At 46.0% G+C, this 16,514-nt stretch overlaps 1 protein-coding gene across 8 annotated transcripts in view; it reads right to left on the reverse strand.

Moving 5' to 3' along the window:
- Positions 1-645: 645 nt before the first annotated feature.
- The window catches only part of LOC117225352 (acetylcholinesterase), a 132,754-nt gene continuing 116,885 nt past the window's right edge, over positions 646-16,514 (reverse strand). For 7 of the 8 annotated variants that reach the window (XM_033478857.2, XM_033478859.2, XM_033478860.2 and 4 more), the window contains one exon: positions 646-2,002. In XM_033478857.2, coding sequence (XP_033334748.1) covers positions 1,848-2,002 — 155 coding nt within the window. In that variant the 3' untranslated portion in view covers positions 646-1,847. Of the gene's footprint in view, positions 2,003-2,960; positions 3,104-16,514 lie in introns of those variants that run through there. The other variant, XM_076519298.1, reaches the window with a different exon arrangement.

A 16,514-nucleotide genomic window follows, 5' to 3' on the forward strand; every position in this document is an offset into this window, starting at 1 on the left:
TACGCCGTCGTTTCAATTTTGTCCAGTGCATTTATCGGTACGCTTAACACTGTTCACTGTCTGAGCCCTGAGTCAACGGAGACACAACGGTCTCGTCAGTGTTTAACGTTGAACCTACCAAGCATCGAAATTAAATGCGTTGCTTTTAATAACTCTCCGAACAAAATCGTGATCTGCGGCGGGTCAGAAGACAGCGAGCACCTCTAACAAAAATCTGTGCGGTTCTCTAGCGAAATAGCGACGATACTGGCGGTTCTTGGAATGGTCGTTTTACAAAAAGAAAAGCATACTAACCCGTTGCTATCGGGATCTACCAAGTACGAATGTTATTCGCGAGAACAACAGAGAATAACCGAGATAAAATTCTATCCTTCCATGGTGAATATTTCAAATAGCGCTTGGACAGAAATTGCCATTTGAACGTCAAGTTTCTGACAGTTAATTTAAACTTTCCCAAGTTTGATTAAAGTCTATGGAAGAACTAACGCATCTAGATGGGGCGCGTTAAAAGATACGTCAAGAAAGATAAATGAATAAAATTGCGAACGACCTAAGCACGGTCGGTTATAGTTTTGTCGGCGAGGTCCGCCCGTTCGATCGTTGAAAGCAAAGGTTGTCGGTGTAAGGCATTGAATCTAAATGATCTGTCCCACGTAAGAATTTATTAATGACAAGCATGTGTTAATATCAACGTGGCTACGAAAGCAGTCGCAGTGCAAGGGGCTAATCCTGGGGCTGGTCAAAATAATCGCCCATCTCTGCTGTCAGAGGCTCGAATGCTCGAAACGCAGAGGACTAGACTGTAAAGAGACGGCCTGGACAGCGAAACAGGATAGAAATTCGCCGAAACGTCCGCGGTCTACTTACCAGGTCGCTCGTTTACCGATGGAACCACTACCGCCGATCTAACCGGGGGCTTTCGAACGTTCGCGTGTACTCGGTCACCAGGTCGCACCGATCGTCGTCACGCACGAGGATCCAGGATCCAGTTGCAGGGTCGGGGGCCCGTCGATCGGAGCCGCGTCGCGTCGCGTTACATCGCGTCGCGTCGCACTCTCGGAGCTGTTTTTCGGAACGGGGCGGAAGAAGAACTCGTAGAATAGAAACGAAAGGGAATAGAAAAACAAGGGAGACAAAGAAAAGTGAGCCAGCACTTGGCGACGCTAGGGTCCAAGGAGATCCTCGAGTCTCCCGGCCGGGTTAGCTAGCTAGCGCAGAGTTTCTAGCGCGCGTTTCCGCTCGACACCGCGGATCTTTGCCGTGAATCCGTCGCGTCGGTCCGCGAGCGGAATCTCTCTCTCTCTCTCTCTCTCTCTCTCTCGCTCGCTTTTTCTCTCTCAGCACCGGTAAGCGGAGACCGTCGACCGCGCGACCGATCGAGCGCGCCCGTTTCCCGAGCGCGTTGATATGTCTGTTTTTGTTTGTTTTGTTCATTTGTTCCGTTCGTTTGTTGCTTCCCCGTGGTTCTCGGTGTCTCCTCGCGTGTGTCGATGGCGGCGACAACGTTCTCGTGGACCCGTTGCCACCGTGTTCCCGAAGACCCTCGTCGGTCGTTCGTTCCTACAGCACCCTCTCTTCTCTTCTCGCTTCTTCGTTCCCTCGCTTCCTCTCTTTCACACACACACACACACGCACGCACACGCACACACCACGCATACACTCTTTCTCTCTTGCTCTCTCTCTCTCTTTCTTTCTCCGCCGTTCTTTTTGGCTTTTTTGTCCGTGCTCTCGCGTCCTCGTCCGTTCCGCGCGCGTCCCCCGATCCGGGCTGCTTCGTCTCGCGTTCCAGCCGAAAAACCTTGGCTCCCTCAACGATCGAGGACGGTCCGGACCACCGGACGCAGGAGCTAGACGAAGCCTCTGGCGTCGAAGAGCGGAAGCACGCCGATCCTCTGGTTGAGCAGCCCGCCCAGAACCAGAAGACTCACCACAAGCAGCAGTCGGCCGCCGCCGTTCACGCTCGTGCCGCTGCACGTCTCCTTCGAGGCGCGGTCCAGTTTCGCTGAAACAGAAACGGAACCAGCATCGTTACCGTCCATCCTGGCCGACCGGCGAAGAGACACGGATATCGTAAACGTTGAAAATAATCGCGGCGACCTCTTAGAAAACGCGGCTTCGCCGGTATGTGGGTTAGTGGAGTGAGGGTGGACAGCTATTGTGGCTACCGGTGTATCTCTCGGGTCTCTTCTTTTGGAAAATGGACCACGGCGCGGAGCGCGCGGCCGTCCGTCCGTCCGTCCGTTCGTCCGTCCGTGTGTAGCGTTAACGAATTTCCAGTGAAGCAGAAGACGGCTGAATAGCCGGCGCTATTCAACGGCTCTGTGAAGGATGCATCGCGAGGACTCTGGCCACCGAGCTGCGTTGAAAGAGGATTGTCATTGCCGGTTGTGCTCGCCCGACTTTTAGAAACGTTTTAATGGGCCTCCGCCGTGTCACGCGTAACCCCTCCCAATTCCCGTCCTTAATTCATACTTCGACGAAAACCGCGAAACGTTTCACGTTGGCACGGATCCGCGCACTCGCGCGGATTCCGCACTCTGCGTCGCGAGCACTCGCGAAATGAAACATTCGATGCTACCGACACAACTGCAGTCAGTTCTTCATAATTGACGCTCGGATTGAGCACAGACATGGACGATTTGGGAACGGGAGATGTATTGGGTTGGCAACTAAGTAATTGCCGGTTTGTTCAATGAAATAAAAAATTTTTTTTTGCTTGGAATGAAGTTTAATCTGTAATGTATTTTCCATTTTGTTCGATGACCTTTTGCCATCTCTCTGACAACTTGACAATTCCACGCTCGTAGAAAGTCTGATCCTTTTCGGCTAAAAACTGAGTTAAGTGAGATTTTACAGCGTCATCATCGTTAAAAGTTTTACCACGAAGAGAGTTGTCCAGGGATCGAAATAAGTGGTAATCCGATGGCGCGAGATCAGGGCTATATGGTGGGTGTAACATCAATTCCCAACCAATATCCATCAATTTTTGCCGAGTGGACAAAGACGTGTGCGGCCTAGCATTGTCCTGGTGGAAAATGACACCTTTACGATTGACCAATTCTGGTCGCTTTTCCTTGACCGCTGCATTCAATTTGTCCAGTTGCTAACATTCACGGATTATAAAAAATAACATAATAATAATAATTTTATAATATAACATTTACGGATATCATAAAAATGGGAATGAGAGACATCTATAACTGTGAAATCGGCTATTACTTAGTTGCCAACTTAATACGATTATTCGAGCCTTGCGGCTCGTTTTTATAGTTGTTGGCAATCGGTAACTGTAAAAACGAGCCGCAAGGCTCGAATATAATCGTATTTCCTTTTCCTAAATTTTTGTGTGTAAACTGAACGTCAATTAGGGAGAATTTATTGTATTACGCTGCCGATCCGAGGGACTGATGCAACGATACCGCGCGACAAACGTTTATTGCAGTGCGCGCAAGAGTATCAACCCTCGGATGCCGGGCGTTGGTTCCATTTTGACCCGAAGCTACAAAGATTTCATCCAAATTGATCCAAAGGATCAACTTTGGTCTGAATAAAATGAGTTTAAGGATGTACAAATGAATATTGATCGGAAAGATTTGAATGGACTTAGCCACCCATGGCTGCCATAGCTGCTAAAAAATGTCCCCCGTCGAAGGATTAAAAACTGCAACGAGCAGCGGCGATTGCCAGGCGGCTCGTGAAAACAGTTTGCAATTGCGGACACGGAGAGTTCTACTTTTTCATTTTTTCGACGTGTGCGGGGGCGGTAAGAGACGACGGAGCGGCGTCGTTTTTGGGAGAAGATTTCAGGGCCCGGACGAAGCGAGACAAATTTCTTGTCGCGAATATTAATGGGCTTCCGCAAACAGCCGCGGGCCGCTACTTCGCCGTGGACATTTCATAAAGCGCACGGAACAATGGTAACAGGATGGCAGAGCGGTCCTTCCTTTGACGCAGCGGCCGCATTAATCGGCCGAATACAAAAGTAATAAAAACGAGAGGGGGCCGGTGCGGGCGGGAGAAACGGATCCTGTTTACCAAGAGGAGATCAGGGGCCGGTAGAACGATTTCGAGCGAAGTCCTGCGACGACGCGGATTACGGGCAGCGAGGAATTAATTTGGCTCTGGGCTGGAACAAGCGTCGCGTCGCGTCGCACAGTGGTCTGACAGAGCAGCGATTCATGGAGAAAAGTCAATTTTGCAATTTTTAGACTTCGAAGGATTGATTTTTTTAATGGGTTTACAACTCCCCCAAAGGTTATATTACTTAGCCAACCGAATGGAGAAATCTCCCCGTTTTAAATTCAGTCGATCGATGACCGATTGGGAAATCTTCCACGTCTAATTAAAAATAACTGCTTAATTTTATTAAGATTTGCAAGAGGTACGAATGTTGAAGAAGTAATTGATGCCATATAAGTTTGCTTCGTAATTTTTGTTTAATTGAATGAAATACTATGAAATACTTATGAAATTTGTTAGGTTTCTGGCGTGGTCGTGAATGTGTTAAAATCTACGATACTAGTTCATTCAGAGAGTTCTGTAATAAGTTATAACGTTACGAAGAACAGCTAATGAAAATTTACAGGAACTAATTTCTTTCGATTAATTATTATAGAGTATCAGTGTGTAAGTTTGTGTATTACGTTATTATGTCGGTAAATTGGAATATTTTAGTTATTTAGGTATCATGTTTCCATTTTTTTATTATATGTATAAACGTTGCAGTACGTATAACAATTTAAACTTAAGGAAAGCTGTTAAAAGTCGTTCAAATGGGACTTGTTTTGTACACAAAAGCTGATTCAATCGCTATTAATTTGAGAAATAAAGGTGCATTTCGTCGCCTGGGTAAGCAATTGCAAAACAAAGTATGATTTTTCAGACATTTCCGATGATCTTGCTAAAAAATGTTCCGAACAAAAGTTGTTCAGTATTCACTTCTCTTCAGATCAGAATATAAAAACTTGCAGAGAAAAGTTTTCTTTCCATAAAAAATACCGGACACCTCGATATTTTAAATGTTCATACGTATTTATAACACGATAGTATTCTAGCTGTTGTCGTGGCGAATTCAACGACCTGCTATACTATAATCTCGAGCCTTGAAACAACGTTAAAATAATTTCGACCGCGTATCGCCGTTCCGGCAGACCACTGTGCGTCGCGTCGCGCGAATCCCCGGCCTATCAGCTGCCGCGAAATTCGATTAAAATGCGCCGGGATAATCGGGGATCGGACCCGTTGATATCGCCAAGCAATTAACAAGCGGCCAAGAATCCTGACCTCTGCACGCCTCCATAAGAAACGACAGCACCTGCCAATAACTGATCTTGCCCGTACCCCGCGATCCCCGTTTCTATCTAACGCGAACACATCCACTCGAGAGGCTTTTTGATCGTATACACAGTTTAGAGGGTCCACGGATTACAGAAGGCTTTGAACGGCTCGCGAGGTCCGCTCGCGAGCGCGTGCCTCCGAACGAGAGCAGGCCGCGAAGCTCCGAGAGCGAAAGTTCCCGGCAAATTGAGCATCGCGATTCAACGGCCGCCAGAATGGCTCGATTCCGAATGCCGACGATGCTCAAAGGGAAACGACGCCCGTTCCCTCGCCATTCTAATTGCGAGTAACTGCTGTTTGCAAACTTCCCGGCAGCTTTGCCGGCGCGGCGCGGCGCGGTGCAGTGCGGCGCGGTGCGGCGAGCGGACTGCGGCTCGTTCCCCCTTTCCTCCGGCCCGCGACTCGCGACTCGCGACCAAAGGGGAAACTACTGTCTCGGACGAAATTGCTCAGCAGCCGGAGGACAATTCCCTTACGCCTTACGCCGTTACTCTCACTTTTAACGGGCCGTGCGCGCAACTATAACGCGAGCTGGACGGGGAAAGCGAGCGGTAGGAACCGTACTCTTGCGAACGGCCTAGTTCTTTTCTACGATTACTTTCGCTGCTCGATTGCACTCGATGTCAATCTTACAGCTGATGTTTTCGCGTCGATTCGATCCGCAGCATCGCTGGCCAACGCTCGCGGTTGCGGATCATCAGATTGGGGTGGAGACGACTCGTGTGCGATCGTTGAAAATCGACGCGTGGACGCAGCGTTTCATTCGAGCCTTAGCAATCCGACTATTTAGTGAGACTATCCGGTTGCTTCGACTGTAGGAGAAAATGCGAGTTGGCCGATTGGATAGATCGGGACCGGGATTTGGATCTGTCGCTTGCCGGCCGAGTGACTGCTTCAACTCCTTGGGGCACAGTGTTTCAGAAAATAAGATAGACCCATGTTGCACAGAAATTTTGTTACGTTTTAACCCTTAGCGGACGAGAGGCGACTCTCGGTCGCCACGGCATTTCGCGCGGCAGGACGAATGGCGAGCGAGAGACGACAGTCGGTGTTTATGTTAAATTTCGTTATCTCGAACATTATCCAACGTACTGTTTTATGAGAAAGTCCCTGAAGTGGTGGCGCAAATTATTTTTCCGGAGACTGGAAATTTGTTTAATCAATTCGTACATTCTCTACGAACATGTAAAAAGGCAGAGAAACGAACAGCCAGTTACGCATTTGAACTTTCGCAAAATTTTGATCAACAAATTGAGAGGAGATTTTCGTCAACCACGAGATAGATCTTCAAGTTCGACGACCAACTCTGACGAAATTCGTCTAAACGGGAAACTGCATGTAATTGTTACTGACACAAAGAAAGACTGCAAAGTTTGTTCCAGTCGAAATAAACCAGGGGGAAGGCATGAGACGACCTATTTCTGTGATACATGTCCAGATAAACCAAGAATGCATCTTGGTCAATGTTTTATAAACTATCACACCGAACGAAACTACAAATCATAATTTTTGTAAAATTATGTTCATAAAAGTGTGAATATAGATAAACTAACGAAATATAACGTTTTTGTAAGATAATATTTATATGTAAGATCATTTTATTGTACCATATAAGACACTCGACATATTTGCAAAAATCGCCTCGTCCTGCTACCTGACTCTGCCGAAAAAGTCGTCGTCCGCTAAGGGTTAAATTAAAGAAAATTCGTATATTTTTATTAACAAAGGAATCACATAATATAAAAGCATAGAAACGTAATAATTCAATTGAATTTGTTGTTACAGGGTGAGACTCGAATAGTTCCATCGTGCAACATGGGCACATGAATGCGCATGCAGCTATTGCAATATTTAGTGCTGGGTCTAAAAATATCCCAGCATGCATCGCCGTGCATCAAAAAGGTGGGACATTTTTAATCGGACCGTGCCCCAAAGAGTTAACCAATTAATTTTTGGAGAGCGGACATTTTTGGGCATTTATGGCAGTCGCGGTTATATCCATTCGAATCTTTACGATTAATATTCATATATTATTCAAATCTCTTCGTTGAGACCGTAGTTGATCCTTTTTTATTAGTTCCAATATTAATAGCTAATAATTACATGTGACACAAAATTGGAATTTAGATGAAATGTTTGCAACTCTGGGTACAGATGGACCCGGCGTTCGTCATTTGAGGGTTGAGCTCCCTCGGCCGATCGACGACACATTTTCTCCTAGTCCTTGTAAACTCAAAGACGCCAGAAAAAAAGTCGACACCTATACAACTTATTCTCGGTACCGAGACCTCCGCACATTCGTCGCTTTCGATGCGATTTTGATGTCGGTGAATAATAATGACTTGGCACTGGGCGACTATACAGGGTGTTCGGAAAATCGTGGCACAACCGGCAAAGGGGTGATTCTACATGCAAAAATAAATCGAGAAAGAGGAATAACATTTTTTTATTTAAGGCTCCGTTTTTGAGGAAAATTAGGTTAAAAAAGTAATACTATTGAATAGGAATCAACTTTGGCGCGTCTAGTGATAATATATTAATGCTATTATACTTCTCGTCATATTAAAAGCCACGCGAATTTGACGTATCTTTCAACTCAGTTTTCTCGAAGACGGAGCCTTAAATAAAAAAATGTTATTCCTCTTCCTCGACTTATTTTTGCATGGTGTACCACGATTTTCCGAACACCCTGTATAATACGATATGTACCATTGCAAAGACGATAGAAGAATCGATCTGTACCGTTTGAGAAACGAGAGAAGAATCTTGTGCACAGTGTCACAGGTGAGGGAAGAATCACGTGTACACAATCTCAAGGATGGGGGAAGAATAAAACGTGTGAATAACGGACTGCTTCGAGCTCCGAGATTTTCTGAAGAATTGAAACGCGTTGGAAAAAAGAGTGACAACAAGGACGACGCCAAGCGGGAAGGTACAAAGAGGGTGGTGGTCTTGAAAACATCCGCGGGACGATCGATCACACGCGGTTCTGCGTGCTGCGAAGAAAAATCCCGCTGGACGAATCGGCGATTAACGCTTGGCGCGGCTCGCTCGTCCACGTGTACAGGTGTGACGCACACGTGCAAACGGGCACACGTGTACAGGCTTTGCGCGCACGCGGCGACGCGACGCGACGCGGCGCGGCGCGACTCGACTCGACTCGACTCGACGCGACGCGGAGCCGAGCCGAGCCGCTGCGGCATCGATCCACCCTGCCGAGCGAGCGAGCGAGCGAGCAAGCGAGCAAGCGGCCAGTTCCAGCCCCGCACCCTCGTTTGCCCTGCTCGTCCGTTCGTTTCGTTCCTGGCCTGGGTGCCGCATGCCGCCGCGCCGCGATCAAGGCCCCCCTCTCCTCGCCCTCCTCACCCTCTCCCGCCGCCAACAAATCCCCTCCTCTCGGCCGCGTCAAACCTCCCCTCCGACCCGCCCCTTAACTTTATCAGTGTTTTGTTTCCGAGGCGCGAGCACCGAGAAAACGCACCGCCGACCTACCCCCTTGCCGTCCCGCAGCGCCTCGTCTCGCCTCGCCTCGCCTCGCCGCGGAATGGGCCGCCACCCCGCTCCGTTCTTCTCGTCCCTCGCTTCATTTTCCAACCTCTCGCGGCCACCCCCGCCTCCCGCAGCCCCTCGGCACTCGGCACTCGGCACTCGCCACTCACCACCCCGGCTCGTCCCGTCCTCGTCGTTCTTTATTCGATAATTATCGCTTGATAAGGGACGGCGAAGAAGAAGCCGGTAATTAGACTGCGGATCTTTATGCGAAATCGTATTTCTACTCGGAGCCGCTTAGCTCGATGGGGAAACCACCCTCTTCTTCGAGGCGGAGGCTTTTTTAGACCGTTCGGGGCCGCAGCGTGAACGTGTTGTGTTGCATTTAATTGCGGCCTGGCTTCGGTTCTGTTGCCCGCTGTCTGCTGCCTCGTCATTGTCCAATGCCGATCCGATAATTGTTCGATGGGGATGAAGAATTCGACCTCTTGGTTCTAGAGCGGGTTTTCCAAGTGCCGCACGTGCTGCGGCGACGTTGCGCGGAATTTGGTTGAAGGATGATTCGGGGCGCTGATTTCGTTGGCGCTTTACGATTACCCGTTGACAATGCGATAATTGTCCGACAGGAGAGAAGAATTGATCCTCCTCTGGGATGTCGAATGGTTTACCGAGCGCGCACGTTTGTTTGTTTCACAGTCGATTCGGTTTGACTTGACATTAAATCTACTGAGCCTTGAAGGCAGCTGACGTGTGTTGCTTCATATCGATGGAAAGTCTGTATTTATTTAGGCCCACCATCGTTTTTACTGTAACGTATGCTTTGGATCGAGAAATTTATTCGATCATTCTCTATGAAAGATGATTTATTATTTCAACAGATCCAGAAATGTGAAATCGGTCATGATGACCGATAGGTTTGATGTTAACACTAGATTTAATTTTTAATTTAATTTAATTTAATTTAATTTAAATTCTTTAATTTACGATTATTCGTATCGTAAAAATATATTTCTGAGTTATTTATTCAATTTATACGTTACTTACGGCAAATGTTACAATGACACTTGTTGCAAATCAGAATAAGTGTTTTATTGTTACCTTTATAAACTAATATAAAACAGCTGTTTCTTGTGCTCCGTAAATCTAGTGTTAAGCATGGTTCGACGAGGGTGGCGGGAGACTCTCTCCCTCTTCTTTGGAAACCGCCGACGATGAAGGCCGTCATTTCAGTGGTTCGCAAGGTATTTTATAGCCGTGATTGCAGATGGTCCGATGGGGGTGGGAAGGAAGCATCAGCGAACGATCCAGCGATGACGAAGCGTAGATAGCGAGGGGCGCGAATGCAACTTTCGAATTTTCCTGGACCATTGCCACGGTCTCCCGCTTCGGCGGAAAGAGTACGGAAACTTCGTTGCCAATCCCTTCATCCTATTAATCTCAATTAATTTCGTGCCGACCGCGACGCCAAAGGCGAATCAAGCCGAGGAAACTGGGACCGGATGAGCCGGTTAATCGACACAGTCTTGAGACTTTAATCGTGAGAACGCCGCGAGCAATTACGCTGATTACGGGAGACGCGTGTCAAGAGTTCGCGACGGACGTGCGTGTAGCGCATATGAAAAAAAAACCGGTGAATGAAGGACCGATCAATGAAGTCCGAGGCACGAAGCGAGGATCGGAGTTTGAAGAGCGTGCGTCGCGGCGGTATTTTTCGTATTCATTGTTGTACCGTTTCATCCGTCACGCGGACGTTTCACTTTTATTGACCCTTATTCCGGGGCCCCTTTACCGCAGACGAAGCTACGCGGGATTCTCTTTGTCGCGATTCCTCCACGCACACGCATATACATATCGCGTGTTCGGGAACGAACGGAAGAAAGCGAGGGCCGGGGGCTAGGCTCGGGCGGATCCTTGAGCTCTAGAGCTTACGCCGGACTACTCCGGATGACGTTCTTGAAGTTAACAAGGTGAAAGATCCAATTCCCTTTCCGTTCGTGGTCGGCCGACTTTGAAGATGACGCTCGAGAGCCAACGATTCACCGGCATCCAGTCAAAGCCAACCAATTACTGTATCCGCGGGGACACCGATACACCGTCTCGCTGTACAGGGTGTCTCCGAGAGAATCGAGCTTGAAAGTGCCATAGGGCCGCGGGGGGCAATCCGGTACAGCGTTACACCATCAGGGATTCATACCGAAATCTTAGAGAAACCGAATTTCAGGAATACCGGTGTATTTTCCTGTATTTACCGGTCATTTTTCTGGTTTCTCGATTTCATTGTAATTTTCAAGATTCTTTTAAGCAGATGTCAATAACCAGTATTACTTTTTTTTAAATATTAGTTTGGCAAGAAAGTAATTTCGGTTTGCACCAATAGATAACGTTATGTTTGCATTGTCATTCTTTCGTTAAGGTTATAATTTTGTTGTCTTCAGCTTTGGTAGTTGTCACGTTTAGGTTACTATAGAAATAAATTTCGTGTAGTTTTGTTTACAATTGATAGTTTGCTGTCAATTTTAATATGGACTGCAAAAATGAGCATTTTCGACACATTTTATTTTTTTATTTTCACAAAGGCAAGAAAGCGGCCGAGGCTCAGAAAGAGATATGTGAAGTTCATGGCGTCGATTGTTTAACAGACGCGCGTCAGAATTGGTTCAAAAAATTTCGTTCTGAAGATTTTCCATTTAAAGATGACTAGCGTTCTGGTCGACCTTCTGAAGTTGATGCTGACAAAATCATCAAAGCCATAATTGAATCGAATCGTCATATGACTGTACGAAAGATTGCAAAAAGGTTAAATGCATCGCACACAACAATTGAATATCACATAAGATGTCTTGGAGCTCGATGTTTGGATTCCGCATGAACTGAAAGAAATTCACTTAACACAACGAATCAGTGTTTGCGATACGCATTTTAAACGTAATGCAATCGACCCTTTTTTGAAACGAATTATCACCGGTGATGAAAAATGGATCGTTTACAATAACATTAATCGAAAAAGGTCGTGGTCCAAGCGTGATGAACCAGCACAAACCATATCAAAAGCTGAATTGCATCAGAAGAAGATCATTCTGCTAATTTCGTGGGACTATAAAGGTGTTGTGTATTTTGTGCTGCTTCCAAGCAACCAAACGATCAACTCGGATATTTACTGTCAACAACTTATGAAATTGGAGGAAGCGATCGAAGTGAAAAGGCCAGAATTGGCAAATCGCAAAGGAATCGTGTTTCGCCACGACAATGCGAGGCCTCGCACATCTTTAGCAACACGTACAAAATTATTGGAGCTTGGTTGGGAAGCGACGTCGCATCCTCCATATAACCCCGACCTTGCACCAACGGATTATCATTTATTTCGAAGTTTACGAAACTTTTTAAATGGTAAAAATTTCAATAACAACGATAGCCTCGAATCGCGCTTGATTGAGTTTATTTACTGATAAACACCAGTAGTTTTATGAGCACGGAATCATTAAGTTACCAGAAACATGGCAGAACAGAATGGAAAATACTTGACTGATTAAAGCTCGTTTCTTGTATAGACAAGATTGAGTTTGATTCCACATTGAATTACCGAAATTACTTTCCTGCCAATCGCACGATAGCCTCGAATCGCACTTGATCGAGTTTTTTACTGATAAGGACCAAAAGTTTTGCGAGCGCGGAATCACGAAGTTACCAGAAAGATGGCAAAAGGTCATCGAACAGAATGGCAAATATTTGACTGATCGAAGTTCATTTCTTGTATAGAAAAAATTGAGTTTTATTTCACATTGAAATACCGAAATTACTTTCCCGCCACTGGACCTAGCAACACTTGTAGTGAATTCGAGTTCGGTGTCGGAAATATCTGAGATAAGTCGCGTCCAAACGGAACAGCGACTTCGCCCGATAGGAAGCTGTTGAAGCTTCCCGGGCCGGGTCAGGCCCTGGTAATTATAACCCGGTCGTGGCTAATCAACGGTGATTCGGGTCAGGCGACCCGTTCGCACCGTTGGGACGTATCCGTATCGGTCGTCGATCACTCCGCGAGAGTTGGCACGGCGGACGCAAAGTGTCCTCGCCGCGATTATCCGCGGCCTCGGGCTTCCGCTCGCCGGGAAAGTTGGTCCGGGACGGGGCGAAACGGAACGGAACGGGACGGGACGGGACGGGATGATACCCGGCGACAGCCGGCTCCGGGAAAGTAATTAAGTGAAAACCCGTCGCGAACGGGCGAGGAAAGCTGCGGGGCCGAGAGAGCTCGAGATGGCTCAAGTTTGATTACCGCTCCTCTTCCACCGAACTTTTCCAATCGATCGTGAAATCGATCCTGCTCCCAGGGGCACGCTTTTCCGCGGCCAGCTGGCCTCGCCGCGTCGCGGTCTCGCGTCCGTTTCCTTCGCACACCGGGTGTCCTCGAATTACCCCCGACACCAACGTTGCTTGAAACGACTTGCAGCGATGCTTCCTCGTTCATCGTGCTTCACTTCCGTGAACTTTCATTGGTGAACACGACTGCTCGTTGCAAATGCGCTTACATCAAGGTACTACAGTAAATACTCCCTAATTGACGCTCGGATCGTACACAAGAATAGACAATTTGGGATGAGCAGATACGATTATTCGAGCCTCGTGGCTCGTGTTTACAGTCACCGATTGTCAGCAACTATGAAAACGAGGCGCAAGCTTCGAATAATCGTATCTTCTCTTCCCCAATTGTCCACTTTTGTTCATAAGTTGAAAGACAATTGGGGAGAATTTACTTTATTTGCTATCTTTCCTTTCCCCGAGGATTTTTCGAACCGTCACATTAACGTTAGATTTACGGAGCACAAAAACAGCTGTTTTATATTAGTTCATGAAAGTGACAATAAGACATTTATTCTGATTTTTAACAAGTATTATTGTAACATTTGCCGTACGTAACATATAAATCGAATAAATATATAAGAATAATCATAAATTAAAAAATTAGTCACCTGCCATTTTGATGGGTTCCATAAATCTAGTGTTAACGCACAGCGAATGCTAATTTTATGATTGCATTATACTAGGTTAACGGAACCCTAAACGCAGCTAGGAAGAATAACGAGCATATATTCATTCAGTCCTTTATCGATTTTTATTACAATATGTACGTGTACTGAATGGATCTTTATAATTCCAATAATCGCAGGTTAAAAAATCTGGAACCTGTGAAAATTACGCGTTTCGTAAATCAAGCGAAAATGAACGATACGAACATGTTGCCGTAGGACGTTTTATGCAACTATTTCTGGGAAGTTGTTACTGATTCCGCATATTAACGAGATTAACCGAAGTGGCATTTGTTTTTGATTACTGTGATTAGTTTCGCATTGCAAGGTAATCATGTAAATACATGAACGAAAACGTAAAATCTTTCATCTAATTTCTATAAAAGGGTCTAGCCGATTAAGATGGTTAAAACTGCCCTTAGAGGTTTTAACGAGCAGCTGACCAAGAAAAGGCCACCTTACTCTGTCAACCGAAGATGTCGAATCATGAATGAATATTTAGGTGTATATCGCAATGTGCACATCGCAATTACTTCTTTCTCTTAAATCACATTTTCTAGGTTAAAAAATGGCTTGTTTCAATGTAGTAACCTTTAAAATTACTTAATCTACACTCGCGGTAAAACCAACAAGTAGTAACTTTCTTTCTCACAGCAAAAACGTCGACAAATTTGGTTTTCATTTTTTCTTTTGACGATGACGCAGTTTTACGAAAAATCTAAGAAAAATTGAGGGCACTGCTTGCGATAGTACCTTATCAGGGAATTAATATCAGAGTGACATAGTATTTTGTTTTCAAGATATCTTCAATTTTCCGATTTCTTTTTGGTTTTCCATTTTTAATACCCACAGCTTGCAACCGAAAAATCTGAGAGAATTCTACAATACTCGGTTCGATGCTCGAAAGAAGTGACATTTTTTTTCAAAATTTTGAAAAGTCACCGAAGGAGAGAAATGGACGAAAAAGCGTCCAAACCTAATCTAACCTGTAACTACACTCACGGACAAGTTACAGGGTTGAAATTTTGCACAGATGAGTTTTTGTTGGTCAGCTATCGAACGGTATAATACTCATTGAAAAACCTCTAAATACAATTTCGATCATGTTGATCAGTCAGACCTTTTCGCAGCAGCATAATGATTCTAATTTCAAGTTCCATACTGATTTCATTTCAATTTCTATAGGTAAATTTGCTCCGAGTTGCTGGTAGGTATACCGGGAAAATCCTGCGAGGACGTTTCCGAGTGGAATTACTCAATAGACTTGGAACCCGCGCAAACGATTATATCGTTTCTCTCGTCGAGGATCGAAAGCACGAGCGATCGCAGAAACGTTATTGCACGTTGTCGGTATTTATTCGCGGGAAAGCTTCGTACGAGGCAAACCGGTCGCGAAACTCGGCTGAAAAGGCTGATTCACGGCTACCTGAACTTGGCACACGTGCACAGGGCCGTTCACAGACGCGAGAGCGCACCCCTTGACATGGATTTCGGTTGATTGATTGCGACCGGCTGCCCTCCCTCGGTCTTTATCGGCCTCTCTTCCGCGCTTTCCTCGCGTTCTTCTCCTCCTAGGAAGCGGACTGCCGTCCGGACAGTGTGCAGGACCGCGTGAAATTGAACCGTCCCGCCACCGAGAATCCGCGCCCGGTTTTTCTCCCTCGAATCCGACCAGCGAAACTTCGTTCTCGCCGTGATCGCCGCCACGTCTCGGTTTCTGCGGCGCAGCTGGCCCAAAGGCTTGCCGAGATGATGAAAGTCGGAGCTTTCACGAGCGATTCACGCGACGCCGCGTCCTCGATTCCGTTCGGATCCGCGGTTCCAACGAGATTCCGTTTGCGCCGTTCGAAACAGATCTACGCCGGAGCTGCGATAAATTGCGAGAGCGTCGACGAAGCAAGTAGAAATAGATTCTGTTGCTTACGTCGAAGCAACAAGTACGGTACACCTATTTCTCGATATACCGTAATCCACTCTAAAATTGCTTATCTCCGGGATACCTTAAATTACTGGATTTTAGGAAATGCCGCAGCTCCATTATAGAACGCGTCGAAGAAGGGGACACGTGAGAAAAGTCGAACGAAGTTGAAATGAAATCAGTCATGCCGTTTTTAAAGGGTACAGTAATTTCTTCCAGAAATGTTAGGAGGTTGGAATTGAGATCGGCAGATCTGAGAATACTAATTAATAATAATAATAACAAATATATATATACAATATAACATATATAATATATATATATATATATATATATATATATATAATAATAATAATAACTAATTCGGGTCTCGTGACTCTATAGAAACTTTCTATAGAAACTCGGGCCAGTCGGCGAAAAAGGCAGCGGCCAGCATGTCAGTGTACATTAATATGAATACATAGTAATGCTAAAATAAGTTAACTTTTTTATTTCTAATTTTTTTTCCACAATTCAAAGGCAATTCGGAAGCCACGTGACATGATTCGAAGGCAATTCGGAGGCCAGATGCCAGATGTCATGATTCGAAGGCAATTCGGAGGCCACATGACACGATTCGAAGGCAATTCAGAGGCCACATGACACGATTTGAAGGCAACTCGGAAGTCACATGCCACGACTCAAAGGCAATTCGGAGGCCTTATGATACGATTCAAAGGCAATTCACAGGCCACATGACACGATTC

Source organism: Megalopta genalis, chromosome 2 (genome assembly GCF_051020955.1).
Source record: "Megalopta genalis isolate 19385.01 chromosome 2, iyMegGena1_principal, whole genome shotgun sequence".
Lineage (NCBI taxonomy): Eukaryota > Metazoa > Arthropoda > Insecta > Hymenoptera > Halictidae > Megalopta > Megalopta genalis.